Raw genomic sequence first — 15507 nt, forward strand, 5'->3', positions numbered from 1 at the left:
GGTGAAAACATAACCACCCTGGCGGAGGAAGATCTTGTTTTTAATTCTGAGATGCTCATTTTATACAACACAAGAACTGACATCTTTATATCATCACACCTTCACTATAACTTTCTATTTACCGACTCAGACTCAGTCTCACAATCGCAGTTCATCCAGAACTCAGGAGGGAGATCGTTGGCTAAATCCAGGAGGTCGTGTCCTATCACCTCAGTCTTAGCCTCACTGCTCCGACTGCCCATTAAGTTTAGAATACATTTTAAAGTTTTATTAATTACCTCCACCAGGCCGTGCACAGCCTGGCCCCCGAGAATAAGGAGCTTTTAACCCCTCGCGGCCCGGCGGCTCCTCTGAGATGAGCTGATCAAACACTCTGAGCTGTCCCTGCCACCAAACTGCAAACCTACGCTGACCAGTGCGTTTCCACTTAAAGCCCCTCATATAACGGAACAGCCCTGCTCTCAGTGTGACATCGGCAGACTCCACTTCTGCTTTTAAGTGCCTCCTTAAAATTAAAAGTCACCTTTACAAGATGCCCCACACTTAACTGTGTTTTCATTATCGCCGCACTTCAGTATTTTCACTGGGTTTTATTGGACTTATAATATATCAAGACAAAACAAAACGGTGCTCGTGTTTGTTTGAATTTCTCTATTTTCATATTCACTATTATAAATGTTGCATTTTTATCTGTTGTAAATTCGAGTCAATTATTTTACCAGCATAAATTCACTTTATATAAGTAATAAAATATTATATACTCGCAGCTTGTTTCTTACAGGTGATTGACACTGGTTCTTATTTACATTGTTTAATCCTATTTTATTTGATGTGAATTTCTAACCAGATTTAACTTATTTCTCTCTGCTCATGTTTTATTGTTTTATTCTCGTTTTTCTCCGTCTGATGTTTCATTCATGTAAAGCACAACATTGTTCATAAGTGTCACATAAATAAAGCTAATAATATTGTTATTTATCTATGTATGTGGTTATTTAACCTGCTTCATATCAAAGTCTAGTGGTCAAACGTCTTATTCTCTTGTCTTATATTATTTAATCTACTTATATTTGTAATACACTCGATAGTCGGTTTTTTATTTCTATATATTATTTGACTTGGAGGCATTTTTATTTAAGCTCTACAGTAAATTCTTTGAGATTATTTTAAGAGAAAGAGAGAAAAGGACCAACCGACGAGCTGATCTTACTCTTGTGCTACAAAAACCTTAAACGCAAGTTGTCCTAAAACAAAACCAGACATGAAATACACAAAATACATGAATTAATACACAACAGAAATGTTTTTTCCATCTGTTACACCCTGTATCATCTGTCAACAGATTTAATAAAGACAGTAGATATTCTAAAGATGCCCGAAGTGGCTTTTTGATGCTGTTTTATAAGACTAAACATTATAATCTGTCATATATGACAACTGTGTTTGTGTTCGTGTGTGTTAGTCTAAGTTGTAAATGGGACCAATGCACCCGCCAACTAACAGGAGACATTTTGTGACAGTGGTATAAAGCACAGATGTCAATAATAAAACTATGGCTGAATTCCATTGTGCTGCCTTGGTTTCATTGTCCTGCTGTTGTTCATGTGTCCTCAGTGTCAGGGACATTGTCACAGTTTACTGGGACACATGAGCAGAGCCATTGCCAAGTCTAAACAGTGTGTTGACTAGTGTGTGTGTGTGTGTGTGTGTTTGTAGATGTTTGCGTGTCATCTCATTGTAATGATATAAAACCTCACGAGTCTCAGCTGCTGTTACACATCACACCACTGATCCACAAGTGGCCCTGCAGCTGATGAAGCCTTTTTTTAAAAAATAAATAAATAAAATAAAATGGTCTCCACTGCTTAGGGAGAGGACGTGATTGGACGGTGTCCCTCACCGCACACATGTACACTGAAGCCTGTCATCATGGCGGAAATGTGTAATTGATAAAATTACAAATGGCTGCACTCTGGAGTGGTTTGGTATCTGGTTACGTCTCGTAAATTCTGCTGATATGACAGTAAACTCAACGCAGGGCTGTTGAACATTTCTGTGCAACATTTAAGACGTGTTTGCACTGAACCGCAGTCGATGAACGAACCAGATGTGGGCCTACTATGTGCATTTCATCTTTATTTATACATAAGCTATTATAGATGGACTGAAAATCTTTGAATATGCAGCAGCGGAGAGTCGATAGGAGAAATGAGTGCAGGCCTCCGGCAGCAGGAATACCACAGTTGGATTTGAGTATTTTACTATTTAATAAATTGTAAATAATAATCTCCACTGTCCAATTAACAGCAGGGAGATGAATGATGCAGCGTCCTGATGGAAAGGTCATCCACCTCAACTGGTTTTCATCTGATGATATTCTGAACAGGTCTCTGCTGCAGCTCCTCACTGTTTCCTCTCTTACATCCCACAGCAACAGCACACGTGACGGCCTCCACTGAGTGTAGGCCTCCTCTTCCTCCTCATCCTCCTCTTCCTCAGCGCGTCAGCTCACACAGCAGCTAAGTTTTTTTTTTTATCAGGTTATGCACATTTTAATAAATATATTATATCACTACAATAAAAGTAAACACACTCAGGACTGTGCTGTAAAAAAAAAAAAGAAACCTAAGGGAAATGTTTCTGTGCTTTTTACGTTGAGTGAATTTGTGGGTGAAGGTCTCTCGGGCCTTGTCCTGCATCTTTCCAACTTTCAGATCGTTTTAATGTTTGATATAAATCCAGGAACGAACCGGATTCACATCGAATTTGCATTTTATTACGATCTTAAAGGTTATTTGAAATGTGAAACGAGACTGATAGTTTAGGATTCACAGTCAAACCGCGGGCGACTTTAATGACACCAGGCCTGTAGCAGTGCTGCGTATTTAAATACCAAGAAATAGGTCATGTTATTATTTCATCGTCTAAAATATAGAATTGATAATAACTTTATTTGTATATATTTCCAAGCTTAATGTTAAATATTTTCCACTGTAATATAATAAAAGGTATTATTACCATTATTATTATTATTATTAGTAGTAGTAGTAGTAGTAGTAGTAGTGGTGGTAGGGTCATTACTGAAATTAACAATCCCGATATTCGTAATTTTCTTTAAAAAAAGGAGTTTTCCAATTCAAATAAATTCAAATATAAAATCATAATAATGATCTCAATAACAAATACCAGCTCGTTTCACTCTGTGCTGTATTGTGAGTAAAATATGAGGTGGAAATAATTAGAATTTTGTAAAATCCTAAACCAAGTTTGTAAAGTTGAAGATGTTTTAGAAGTTTCAGCAATTAAGAAGTTATCATAGATCTTTATTATGATCTGTGTTATTGCGGCAGTAATTTCAATTCCTTGTTTTTAAACTAAACTCATTTCCTTTTGGAAAATACGAGACATTTTATACGTCAAGACCCGACGCATTGCGTACAGCCAGAATTTAATGAACAATCCATGATGGAGGAAGATGACAATCAAAACTCACAGAGACCAAGGAAGGAATATAAATATATAAATTAATTCATTTTAAATGAAGGGATGAATAAAGCTAGAGCGAAATAAAGCATGTGGCCTTGCAGGTTTTAATAACTGGTTGGATTAAGCAGAATATCGGTGGTTTTACCTTGTTAGATGGAGGAGAGGCCGAGCGACCAGGGTCTCTGGAGCTGTGAGTCCACATGGACATGGACATCTGTCCCAAAGCAGGTGTCTCACTTTTTGGGACGGACACACACTGACTGTCAAGTCCAATAAATTGCGTGTCTGCCCATGTGCGGTCCAGCCAGCAAATGGTGGCAGACCTGAACGTACATGGATCACACAGGGAGACAGTGATCTTATCTAAAACCGTGTTTGTGGAATTGTTTGTTCCAGATTGAATAATATAAACACATGTTTGTTTTACAGGTTAGTCAGTGAGACTTAATGAAAACACGCAAAGAAATCGAAGCTGTGCAAATGCGCGTAAATCGGCTCAGACTTCAGCTGATTCCTGCAGGTTTCATTACGCAGTGAGACAAAGAGTAAAAGCAACTTTGGACCCGATCCGTCACATTTCTCAAAGGTTCTGATAAATGAATCTGTGGAGTGAATATGCACAAACGTCCTGATATAGGAAGCTTACTTTAGATCCGCTCACTTCAGCCCGAGGCTCCTGGAAACTGCTGATCAACAAACAAAATGTGAGTTGTCTAATGAAAACTCAGTGTTTGAACAAGTACATGAGCCAAATCAGGTAAACTCTTAAAACCAATCAAATATCAAAACACATTTAATAGTTCACTTGTTTTCCAGAATAATACCTTGTTTTATTTCGCCAATCAGACTCGACATGATGTGATCACTGGTTGTTTTTTGTGTAGCGTTGCCACAACCATTTGTTTAGTGTGTGTGCACATCTGTGAGTGTGTGTTGGGTAAGTGTATAGGAGAGCTGTCCCTGCTGTTCATTTTCATTCTGAGTGTTTAATTTATTACGGGTTAATGAATCGGAAATAACATCAGCATCTGGATTACTCATCAGCCATCATATACACATCAACAACATATCGTGTATCTGCGTGTGCATGTGTGTGTTCGTGTGTGTGTGTGTGTGTGTGTGTGTGTGTGTGTGTGTGTGTGTGTGTGTGTGTGTGTGTGTGTAAAAGAGGGAGAGAGGAGAGAGAGAGTTTTATTGGGCCCATAACTCTTGAGACTCCAGAGGAAGCTGTGAGCATTAAAGCCGAAGGCCAGGTCTGTGCACACTGCAGCAGCTAATCAGAAACAGCTCAGATGGGACCAGAGGAAATGCTGCTGAATATTAGTGAGATGCCACAGCGTCACAACATTTTCTGTGTTGTGATAACAGAGGAGCCACTGTGGGGATATATACTGTGTGTGTGTGTGTGTGTGTGTGTGTGTGTGTGTGTGTGTGTTGTTTTTAGTGCATCTGTGACATCCAGGAGCCAAGATGTCTCCTCTCGAGTGGATGAGTTAAATACCAAATAAAACACAACTATACTGTGAATATATATCCGAGGCTCTGCAGGACTCACTGGTTCTTTATTCTCATCATCAGCGACTTTAACTTGTAAAGAAAATACAAACAATACAAACATGTTGCAAGAAATTGTTATAAAATAAATTAACATGATTAAATTAAATATAAATTGCATGATGAGGCTACAGGATTTAATCATTACTCACAATGAAAATAAATTGTTCCTTGCTCACGTCACACACTCACTGAATGCAGTGGTCACATTAAATAATGAAACAGCGACATCATGTGGTCAGAGGTAAAAAACACGAAGCAGTATTTAATTTGAATGTTTTTTCTTTATCTCTACTTTGTTTTTAATCCTTTCAGTGAACATGTTCGTGTGTTTTTCTATTGCTCTGTGTGTATTTTACTTGTCTTCGTACTTTTTTTTTTCACATGTTGTAAAGCCTGACTCACTTTGCTTTTGAAAGGTTCTACAGAACTAATTCTATACTTATTCTCATGGTCTGTATTATTCTCCGAAAAGTTGTATTGTTAATCGATGCTTGATTAATAATCAATGTACAGGAAATTTAGAAATAGTGAATGACCATGGAAACTAATGAATGTGTATCATTAAATAATAAATATTAATAATTTGATGGTACAAATTATTTAATCGTCATATTTATGGATAATTCTAATTGTTGGCCTTTGTACTATTACACATTTTGAGTATTTCTCCAGATAGCAGCGTGAATCTACTCAATAAAAACCCATAAAACCCACAATAAAATGCTAATTACTACAAAAACCAGAGTTACCCACCAAAAATAATATAATTTTTTATACCAATCATCTATTGGATGAAATCACAGGAAGATAAAAGCGAACGAAGAAAAAAAACCACAGACTGTGAAGACGTTATGAAATCAAAGCAAACCAAATTAACCACGCGCACAGACTACAACGCGAAGGACTCTGGGAAAATATTTTAAAGAGAAATCCACCGCCGCCGCCGCCGCCTTCCGATGACGTCGTCAACGGATTGTTACGTCTCCAGCCCGCGCCACGCTGTCTCCGCCTGCAGCTGAGATGTGTCTGTTGTTAGCTGTTAGCTTGTTTCAGAGCGAGTGTGAGTGAACGGGACTGACGGACCCATCGAAACACCGCGCGACGTGAGTATTTATCAATCACACGTGTTCATTTCATCGGGACAAATGAAGAAAAAGCCACACTGACGTCAGCGTGTTTGTGTCGCTTCCGGCCGGTTTGTTGTTGTTGTTGTTGTTGTTGTTGTTGTCGCAGAAGCTAACTGTTAGCAGGTGATGAACTCCGGTTTAAAATCACAACACACGTGTTCGAACGTCTGAAGCTCAGTGAGTTCTTCTGACTTTTTACTCTCTGTCGCTGTCAGCGGCGTCACATATGCTGTGCATTGATGCTAGCCTTAGCTGCTAAGCTCTGTTAGCCGCTGACACGTCGTTTTTTCTTCACTTGCAGCCCGATGAACGTGTTGGTGTGTTTGAAAGTGTTTTCTTCTGTTTGCATGTGTTTGATTTGACTAAGTTATAATCAGGTCATATCCAGGGAAAAGGTGGAACAGCCCTGGATGTCCTCAAATCCAGTGACTTTATCCAGCATCGTTTATCTGTATGAACTATGTCACAGTCACTTATCTGGAACAGACTTACCTGATAGTGTGTCAGTGCTGTGAAGCTGTGTGTTCGTTCTAGGTTGTGTCAGAAGGTTGGCAGTTTATTATTGTCCCTTAATGTAGTGTTAGTACAACAGTCCTGCAATAAATAAACCAGATACTCCTTTCCCAGAGCTACGTCCCAAAGTGCTTCACTAAATAAGACCTGAAAAGAAATAAACAATAAAGATGTGCAACAGAAGGACAACACAATACACAGTGTTAAACACTACACAACAAGTCAGCAGTAAATTAATCCTTATAATTTACAATTTGACAGTTTCACAGATTTATTGTATTGGGCAGTTTGTTAATGTCGTGCTGCTTTTTAAATGTGGTATATTTACACTCAGGTGTTTCTGTAATTTATTTCACCCTCAATGTAAATGTTTTGGTCCGAATAATAGTAATTGTCCATTACAAACACTTCTGTCAAACAGTTTCAACAAAACCTGAACATTGTCGTCTTATAACTGTTTTATTTTTAGATCAATCCAGTAAAGAAGGAATATTTTCTAAGTAAATCCACAAAAACAACAGCAACCATTGGTACCAGTTATTCTATAGGCAGCATTTTAAATCCTGTGATTATATAAGTGTTGTCTACATGTTATAGCCCATGTTGTGTAACCATAAGTATTATGTGCTTTAGTGGCTTTGAATTATGTTTAACAGAGATTGTTTTTGTTGTTGCAAAGCAGTGAGGATTTGCAGACATGGGGGCTCTGATATCCCGGTGGAAGGTGAGTGAGTTAGAGAAAAGAGAAATTATGAAACCAATGTGTCACAAAATCTTAAATCTTTTGTTTTTTTTAACTGTATCAACCACCACATTATTTTTACTCCACAGTCTCAAAGCTGTTTCTGAACTCTTGAAAGCAGAGTTTTTCATTTGTTCATTTGTTCAGTGACGACAGTATTTCAGGAAAACTTCGGAGGGTTAGCCATCAACTCACTGAACCCTGTGACCGAGCTGGACGAAATTCATATTCTATATTTAGACATACTGGAGAAGTCAAAGGGAAAGAGGAGGCTCCTGACAGAGAGACGGCTAGAGAGATTTAGAAATAGAAAGTGCAAACCTTGTATCCACATTATCTTTTCATTTATTCATTTATAAAGGAAATAGATTGAGGTGTAAACAGAGGAAAAACACAGAAATGTGACCTTGTACATCACATGTTGCTGAGATATTTCAGTGAACTAAACCATTGAATAGTCACCAGTTAAGAATTTGTATCCAGAGGGGCTGTATGTGTGAATGTAAATGTCTCAGTCATCAAGGCTCTACCCCCCTGACCTGAATGTTCCAGACATTTCCTGTTGTCATGAATGGACAATCTCCTGCTGCATTCTTCATATGTTAAAGTCAAACTCTGGAAACTAACGATCCAATTTTTTCAATGTCTGAAATTGTCTGAAAGCTTGAGGGACCCTGTGTTACTTTTTCTGGTGAACCTAACAGTGATTTTCTGATCTTTATCCTTAATCTAGGCAAAGCCGACCACAGTGGAGCAGCTTGAGAACCTAGACAAGGTAAATATTTAACAGAATTGATGTACACTTAAATACACATAATACTTTTAATACAGACACATTATAAGTCCAGTTTCTCGATTAGCTTTTCATAATGGACATAAACAATCGGCTGATGAGGCGTTTACAGGAATCAACCTGGAAACTCACAGCTGGTGAACTTTAAACTAAACATCTGATTATTTGAGATCTTTTAAAATGACCTTTAACCTTCCTGTGTCTCCTGTAGGAGATAAAAGAGCTGGAGGAGTTTAGAGCCAAAAACCAACGTCTGCAAAAGGTAAAGTTGCCAAAACATCAACAACATGCAGTGATTAGATTAAAGTTTCTTTTGCCTCACCACTGTGTTTGTGTGTTTGTGTCTGCAGCTGTGGGTCGGCCGGCTGCTTTTGTACTCGTCAGTCCTCTACCTGTTGACGTCTCTGGTGGTTTACTTCCTCTACCTGCCTGAACAATGGTTGCAGAGAGTGGCCATGGCCCTGCCTTTCTTCTTATACCCTGTGCTGTGAGTGTCCACATTGTTTTTAATCTCCTTTGTTATTTCCTAGGTGGTACACAGCACCTAAGAAGTGTCATCCAAAAATATTGCTCTCCATTTTCTTTGAATGCATTTATCATTTTCACTTGGCCTCTTTTTCCTTTGCTCTCACCAGAGTGTGGCTCATCAGGAAGTTATTGATTTTCCTCTTTTCCAAACGCACTGAGAGAAACAGTAAGTTGTCTTTCCGTCAATCGCTCCATGTAGTTAACAGATAACTTTTTTTATTTTTACTTTCTTGGTTGTAGAAATTACCAATGGGATTTTTCATACAATTTTTTTCTACCTCTGCAAACTGCATTGATTTTATCACATGCTCTACAGATATCTGAGATTACATTAATGTTGTAAACAGCAAAAATAATAATTGAATACAATTTTAAACTGCACTACTTAAATTTCAAATAGAGCTTTATGATAAAATAATAGTATAAACTGATTACCTGAATGAATGAATGATATGCAAAGTATGCTTCTGTTTTTAGATGATAAACTAGAAGACTTAAAGGTTTCCAAGAAAAAGATTGTAAGTGTTGAATCCTTCATCGTTCTCATTTCATTTTACTTTCTTTGTTTAAACATATTTTTATTGTTGTGAGTCGCTGCCTTTTAGTTGCTGCTGACTGCCTCAGTCAAGTACTACTGTCTTGTCTTTCTTTTAGAATTGATGTGCCTTCTTGTCATTTTGATTTGACTCCAGATGACTCATTGTGGTCTAGTTTATTGTGGTTCTCCTATGTGTTTTAATAAAGGTACCACAATTCAGCCTGCATCTTGCAAATAAAGTCTCTGTGGTTTGTGTTTCCAGCTGGAGGACGTGATGGAAACGGAGACATATAAAAATGCCAAAATCATCCTGGAGCGCTTTGATCCAGAAGCTCAGAGAAAGGCTGTGAGTGTTGTTTCTTCCTCTGTGTTTATGTAGCTGTATCTTTGTTTTATCTGACGGTTGTTTGCTGCTTTGTTGTGTTGCAGGAGCTGGAGTCGACCCCAGTGCGTCCTCAGATGACTCCCAGGCCAGGACAAGGTATGACACACGTCAATACAAAGCAGAAAGATTTCTCAGTGGTATTGGACGGGTCAGAGTTGCACTGAGAGCGAGACGACAGTTTAAAAAAGGGATTTCTTGTCACAAGAATGAATCGCAGATCAAATGAGTGTCTCTCCTCTATGCAGAGATTAGACAAAGAGGCGTGCCAATGAGACCCATGCCGATGGGTACCCCAGGTCCCATGGCGATGACGCCCCCACCTGGAGCACGGCCCCCATTCGGACCCGGGGGCACACCTGTGGGTAAGGAAGACGCAGAAGTTTTGTGCTGAATCATCACAGATGACCTTGAGAGGTTTCTTGATGGAATATATTACAAGTCAGATGCTGCATAAGACTGTGGATGGAGACGTTTAACAGATTTAGCTCCTTCGTATAAAGTCTGTGTAATGTCTGAGCCGGTCCGGAGAATTAGCAGCGAGTGAGTGGACATTTTTGTGCCGATGACATTTGTATCCCACCTCCTGCTCACTCTACTCTGACACCAGTATTTCTCACAGGTGTGAATGTGTCTCATGTGTGTGAAAGGTCAAACACGTCTCAAGAAACAGGTCAGGACATTTCCCAGAGTTGACATGTGACAAACGGGCTCCTGTGTTTTGATGAAGATTCCCAGGGGCGAAGCACCGAGTCAGAGGCAGCTGTCATGGACTGTAAATCCAGTTTCCTTTTTGACTGGGTCCTTTTAGACATTGGTCTGTGTGTTTGTCCCGTGTTGCTCCCACGACAGAACCTGTCCTTCTCTCAGCTCCAGGAGGACCACCAGAGAGATCTGCTTTGTCTGCCTCAGTCCTGCAGGGGGCAGTACCAAGGACACCCTGCTCTCCTATACCAGGAGTAGGTAGGTTATAAAACCAGTGATTTAATCTCAGTGCAAATCCTAAGGGAAGCAGAGCTCAGGACGGTGAAATCAATTAAATGTAAAATAAAATCTTACATTATTGTGTAATCTATTCCTGTGTGTGGACTGTTTCTTCAGGCATGCACCCTCCAGGTCCTCCATTAGCAAGACCGGTTCTACCCAGAGACAGAGGAGCTGTGGATAGAGTCATCGAGTACCTGGTGGGGGACGGACCGCAGAACAGGTAAAGACCCCTTTTTCGTGCCTCTGTGCTGGCAAACGTCATAATCGGCTGGATAAAATGATGACTGTGACATCATAATGTTCTGCATCAACACATGCCTTGCTGTTATTCGATGTCGTAACCCAGGAACAGAAGACGTATTGTGACCATATTTCCTTCAGCATGAGTGTTAGGCAGAGTTGAAGCGTGAAGTGGTAATACTTTAGATGAAAAGACCTTTGTGTAAGTAGCTTGAAACTCTGTAAGAAGTTAAATCAGTGTCAGATCAGATCTTCCCATGTGAACCTGCACTATTTACAGGATACAGGAAGTGATAGCAGCACCAGTGTACCGCTGCACCTCTCCTAACCCTTAAATAAATAGTCGCTCTCCCTCCATTCCTCTTTCTTTCCTGTAGATACGCATTGATCTGCCAGCAGTGTTTCTCTCATAATGGCATGGCTCTGAAAGAAGAGTTTGAATACCTGGGTAAGAACACAAACTCAACTCTGTCATGTTTTTGATACTGGAAACTCCAGGAAGTTATTTCAATGCAAACTGGTTTTTAATTGTGTCCCTCCAGCATTTCGTTGCGTGTATTGCTACTTCCTGAATCCGGCCAGGAAGACGCGTCCTCAGGCTCCACGGCTTCCAGAGTTCAGCTACGAGAGGAAGCTGCGAGCAGAGTCACGCTCCCCTGGACCAGCACCACGTTCTGGGACTGACACAGAGGAGAGTGCGCCACCCTCTGGAGGTACAGAGAATCACAGACACACAGACAGAAATGCACACAAGCAGTGAACAAGAATGAACTAAACTGGATCTCTTCAGGTTTAAACTGGGTAAACTGTGAAAAGGAAAAAGGTTTTTAACTTTAAGGAAAAACAGATTTGTTTGATTTGTTGCAGAAAACAACATTCAGACTTTTAGTAAAATAAATATCTGATGAAAACTAATTTAGGTCTAAATCTCAGACAGGAATATAATTTAGGAAGTTAGCTAAAACTTGAGACCTGAATATTTGAGCTTAACACCTGAGAGACCTGCACTGTCATGAAGAGCGTCTGTTTTCCTCACTCAGTGTCCTAACCTCAGTGTTAAAAGCTTCTTTAGTGCAGTGCTGCAGTTAACCGTCTCATTTGTTTGTGTTTGATTCTTTTCCCAACCTTAATGATGCCAACTTTTATTTGATCCCTTTGTAGTCGTTGAGAAAGGAGCCAGCAGAGGTGAGACACCACCACCTTCAAATATCTCCTTCTTTTCAACTTCAGCAAGTGTTAGGGGAGTTTTTATATTTAAATTCAGAAGGTGAAGCGGTGTCTTTATTCATTTTTTCTATCCAATGAAATCGGGTGAAAAGTTGAATCCTGTTTTTTTGCTGTGTGGAGACAACGTATGTGTATAACGCCATCACATCACAGGTTCAGCAGATTGCTTAGTGTGAAGTAGAAGCAGCAACAACTCGGCATGTTTTATTCGCTTCCTCAGCAGCTCGCAGTCGCTAAGTGTCATCAAATTCTACTTCCACAGCTCATTCCCAGGGTAGCGTTACAGTGAGCCGTGGGTTTAACAGTGTGATCTTGCCTCTAGCCAAAGCTCCGGCTCCGTGGAATCTGGTCCACAGTTTCCAGATCCGGTCGAGTCCAAAGAACCCTCAGAGCCGACCTCTGCAGAGTCCAGGTTCCCCACCCCCCTCATCCTCTATGTCTGATCTGGCTTAATTTGAACTGATTTGAGATGTTTGATTTCTCCTGAATGGGTCGATTCTCTTTGCTTCTCTCGAGTCATATCTCAGGTAACTCGATGTGATTCAGATAAAAACAAGGGAGCTGAATATTTTGTGCACAATGAAAACAACTTTTGCCACAGTCGCTAAATTGTCTGTGTAATGGAATTAGTCTTAACACTAACAGATCGTTAATCTTAATATTTTAGATCCACCTTGAATCAGACTAATCTGTGTCTGTAACACCAGCGTCTCCGGCTGAGCTGAAACGATGTGTGTTAATGTTAAATGATCCAATCAACTGCCTGAATCTGTGTTGTTCATGGGATGTTACTGAAGTCTCTTTATCTTCTCTTCTCCTCCCAACTCTGGGAATGCTGCTTCATCTGTTTGATTTACTCATTTTCACTCGCAAAAACCAATCAATTCATATATTCCACATTAATCCAGACGCTCCCTCTTTCGTCCTTATTCTCTCTCTTTTCTAGTCCCTATAAATGTCTCATTTACGTGTCTTCTCCTCAGATGAGAAAGAGATGGGAGAAGATGAAGCATCCTCTAAAGAAGAAGTATTGAGTGAGAGCCAGTCGCAGGAGGAGCTGTGTCAGGAGGAGGAGCTGCATCAGGAGGAGCTGCGCCCTGAGGAGGAAGAAGAAGTCGTTCATGAGGAGGAGGAGGTGGAGGGGGAATCGAACCAGCGTCACAGCGCTCCCTGTGAGGCAGAACCTCAGCCGTCATAGCTGCAGAGAGTCCAGACAAGTGTGATCTCTCTAAACGATGGCCATGATTGACAGGTTGCATTTTAAAGCAGTAAAATTAGACTTTTACAGCTTTAGTTTAACTTGCAACTTAAACTTTTTGTTTTGCAGCTTTTAGTTCCCACCTGGGTTTTTTTTTTTGCCCAAGTTTGGAAATGTCACCATCAAATTATCACAGCTAATATTGAATTTGTTCAACAATATTGCCTAAAATCATCTTATGTCATATCGTGGCCTGAACAGTTTGACTGGGCGGTGGATGATTGTAGTTTTTATCCGAAGGCTGTTTCTTGATAAAGTAGCTGGTTTGTAGTTTTGCTCTGTATTTTGTAACGAGGTAATGAACTGACTTAGTTTTAACATTTTAACATTCACACAGGTTTTTATGAAGTAGTTTGCTGCTATAAGATGTGTTGATGAAGAGTTTAGATCAAACTGCTGCTTCACTAAGGGTCTGTCTTCAGATGCTCAAACCTCTTGAGTTGGTCGTTTATTTTTTGGCTCCACTGGTCTGCTTACTGCATATTTTACAAAATATACTTGTTTGTTTTCACACGAATCATACGTGGTGTTCGTTTGGTGCATTTTAAGACAAACCTTTATTGAATCAGAACGTCCCTGTTTGTGTTTACGCCACTAAGTGTCAGGGTTCTGCTGTGGCTTTCTTCCACTCCTAGTTTTAATCTCCTTTAAGCTTTTAACCTAATGCTGAAACATAGAGGGAAACGTAACGAAGCACTGATGCATGTTAGCAATTTATTTATGCGTTCCTGTACGTGGTAATGCTGTTACCCAGCTCGCTGTGCTGATCACTGTGCTCCACACAATAACTGAACTCAGATCAGCCCTTGGTAGCATAAGAGAGGACTTGTGACACGGGGGGAGACGCACTTATGTCAGGTTTGTCTTCCCTGGATAGAAATATGTTGATTATTCAAATTTTAGTTTTTCCTCATCAATCGTTTTTGTCGTTGATTTTCTTCACGCCTGAGCTAATTTAAAACCTTGAGGATTTTATTTGTGTTTTTGAGCAACAGCAAAACAAGCGATAAACACATCAAGTTGTCACCACAACTGCCAATTTATCTCCGTCTCACTATCATTTGCCAAATGCACTGTTGCTTTATCTGAATCTGACATAATTTGCACTGAATTTCTCTTTTTATTTATTCGGCCGTATTTTGTTTTAATCTATATTTCCATTTTTGCTGTATTCGGCTTCAGCCTCCTTTGGCTTTCAGTATTGATTCTTTGTGCGTACATTCATTGAAGAGTGTTAAATGTGCCATCACACTGCTGGTGCCTTGGTTGCTGCTGGTATATTTTTTATTTCACAGTGTAATCTGTCCAACTTCTAACTGCTGTAACAAAACACAACGCGTCGAGAACTAGATCGTGTTCACAATTTGTTCTTGTTATTAAAGCAACACAATATAAGAATTGCTGTCGGGAAGACATGACTCACATGTTCTCTCTTTTCATTCTCCAGTTTGTTATTTGGTCACTTTCTCTTTTCCTCTTCTTCGACTCCTTCGACACTGTCCTTGGTTTCGTCCGGGCGGAGAATAGCGAGTTAGCCTTTTCCTATAGCTAGCCGCTAACCCCAGCTCTAGATGGTGATATATGTTGTTAAAGCACGTCCCATGTGTCCCTGCACGACACACCAACAGCAGAGACATCACTCTTCTAAGTTTGTGTAGAACCAAAATGATTGTCAGGCTGTTGTGTTAAGGGAAAATCAACATTGTGTCACTAAGAGTTATATATAATAATATGTTGGTTTACCTTTGTTGTACAGATTAACAAGCAAAATATTCTTGTGGGACAAACACATTTAAATTTCATTTAAACTTTACAGCAACCCTCAATCTGTTTCTGTACGTGGCACCAGAAGTGTTGAATGTTGAGCAGAGACCACACTACGGATTGAAACTCATCGGTCCGCACAGCTTGACATTTAGTTTTTCCTAATTATTATTTCCCTGCACGAGGCAGCTGATGTTTCCTGAAGTTGCAAAGTTGTTGCATCACGCTCTCTGTCCCACGTTAGTGATTTGTGTTTGACAGGTGATTTTCTGCCAATGCTGGTTGTCAAGTATACGCATGGCACGTCTAATAAAGTTTTTTTAAGCAACAAAAGAAACCAATAGTTGTGTTTTTATGATTCGTGA

The 15507-nt window shown here is 39.8% G+C and overlaps 1 protein-coding gene across 17 annotated transcripts; it reads left to right on the forward strand.

Annotated features, from left to right (window-relative positions):
* The first annotated feature begins 5991 nt into the window (after positions 1-5991).
* On the forward strand, positions 5992-15479 carry lnpk (lunapark, ER junction formation factor). Of its 17 annotated transcripts, none has more exons than XM_069539250.1 (17): positions 5992-6146; positions 7363-7407; positions 8159-8200; positions 8430-8480; positions 8569-8705; positions 8854-8912; positions 9224-9264; positions 9547-9630; positions 9714-9765; positions 9915-10031; positions 10537-10629; positions 10768-10873; positions 11271-11341; positions 11436-11606; positions 12055-12078; positions 12443-12532; positions 13104-15479. In XM_069539250.1, the coding sequence occupies exons 2-17, from the start codon at positions 7381-7383 to the stop codon at positions 13316-13318; spliced, it is 1380 nt and encodes a 459-aa protein (XP_069395351.1). In that variant the 5' UTR covers positions 5992-6146; positions 7363-7380; the 3' UTR covers positions 13319-15479. The 17 variants fall into 17 exon arrangements, with proteins under 17 accessions (XP_069395351.1, XP_069395353.1, XP_069395356.1 ...); XM_069539244.1 differs by having other exon boundaries at positions 6002-6146; positions 7366-7407; positions 10519-10629; XM_069539249.1 differs by having other exon boundaries at positions 6002-6146; positions 7366-7407.
* Positions 15480-15507: the final 28 nt, after the last annotated feature.

Source organism: Paralichthys olivaceus, chromosome 14 (assembly GCF_024713975.1).
Source record: "Paralichthys olivaceus isolate ysfri-2021 chromosome 14, ASM2471397v2, whole genome shotgun sequence".
In the NCBI taxonomy this organism is placed as follows: Eukaryota; Metazoa; Chordata; class Actinopteri; order Pleuronectiformes; family Paralichthyidae; genus Paralichthys; species Paralichthys olivaceus.

Excerpts from the sequence above, each read along its gene's own strand:
- lnpk (XM_069539244.1), top strand. The coding sequence starts at position 7,381 with ATGGGGGCTCTGATATCCCGGTGGAAG. Across the intron at positions 7,408-8,158 it reads CTCTGATATCCCGGTGGAAG|GCAAAGCCGACCACAGTGGA; the intron begins GTGAGTGAGTTA and ends TCCTTAATCTAG. Across the intron at positions 9,631-9,713 it reads CAGAAGCTCAGAGAAAGGCT|GAGCTGGAGTCGACCCCAGT; the intron begins GTGAGTGTTGTT and ends GTTGTGTTGCAG.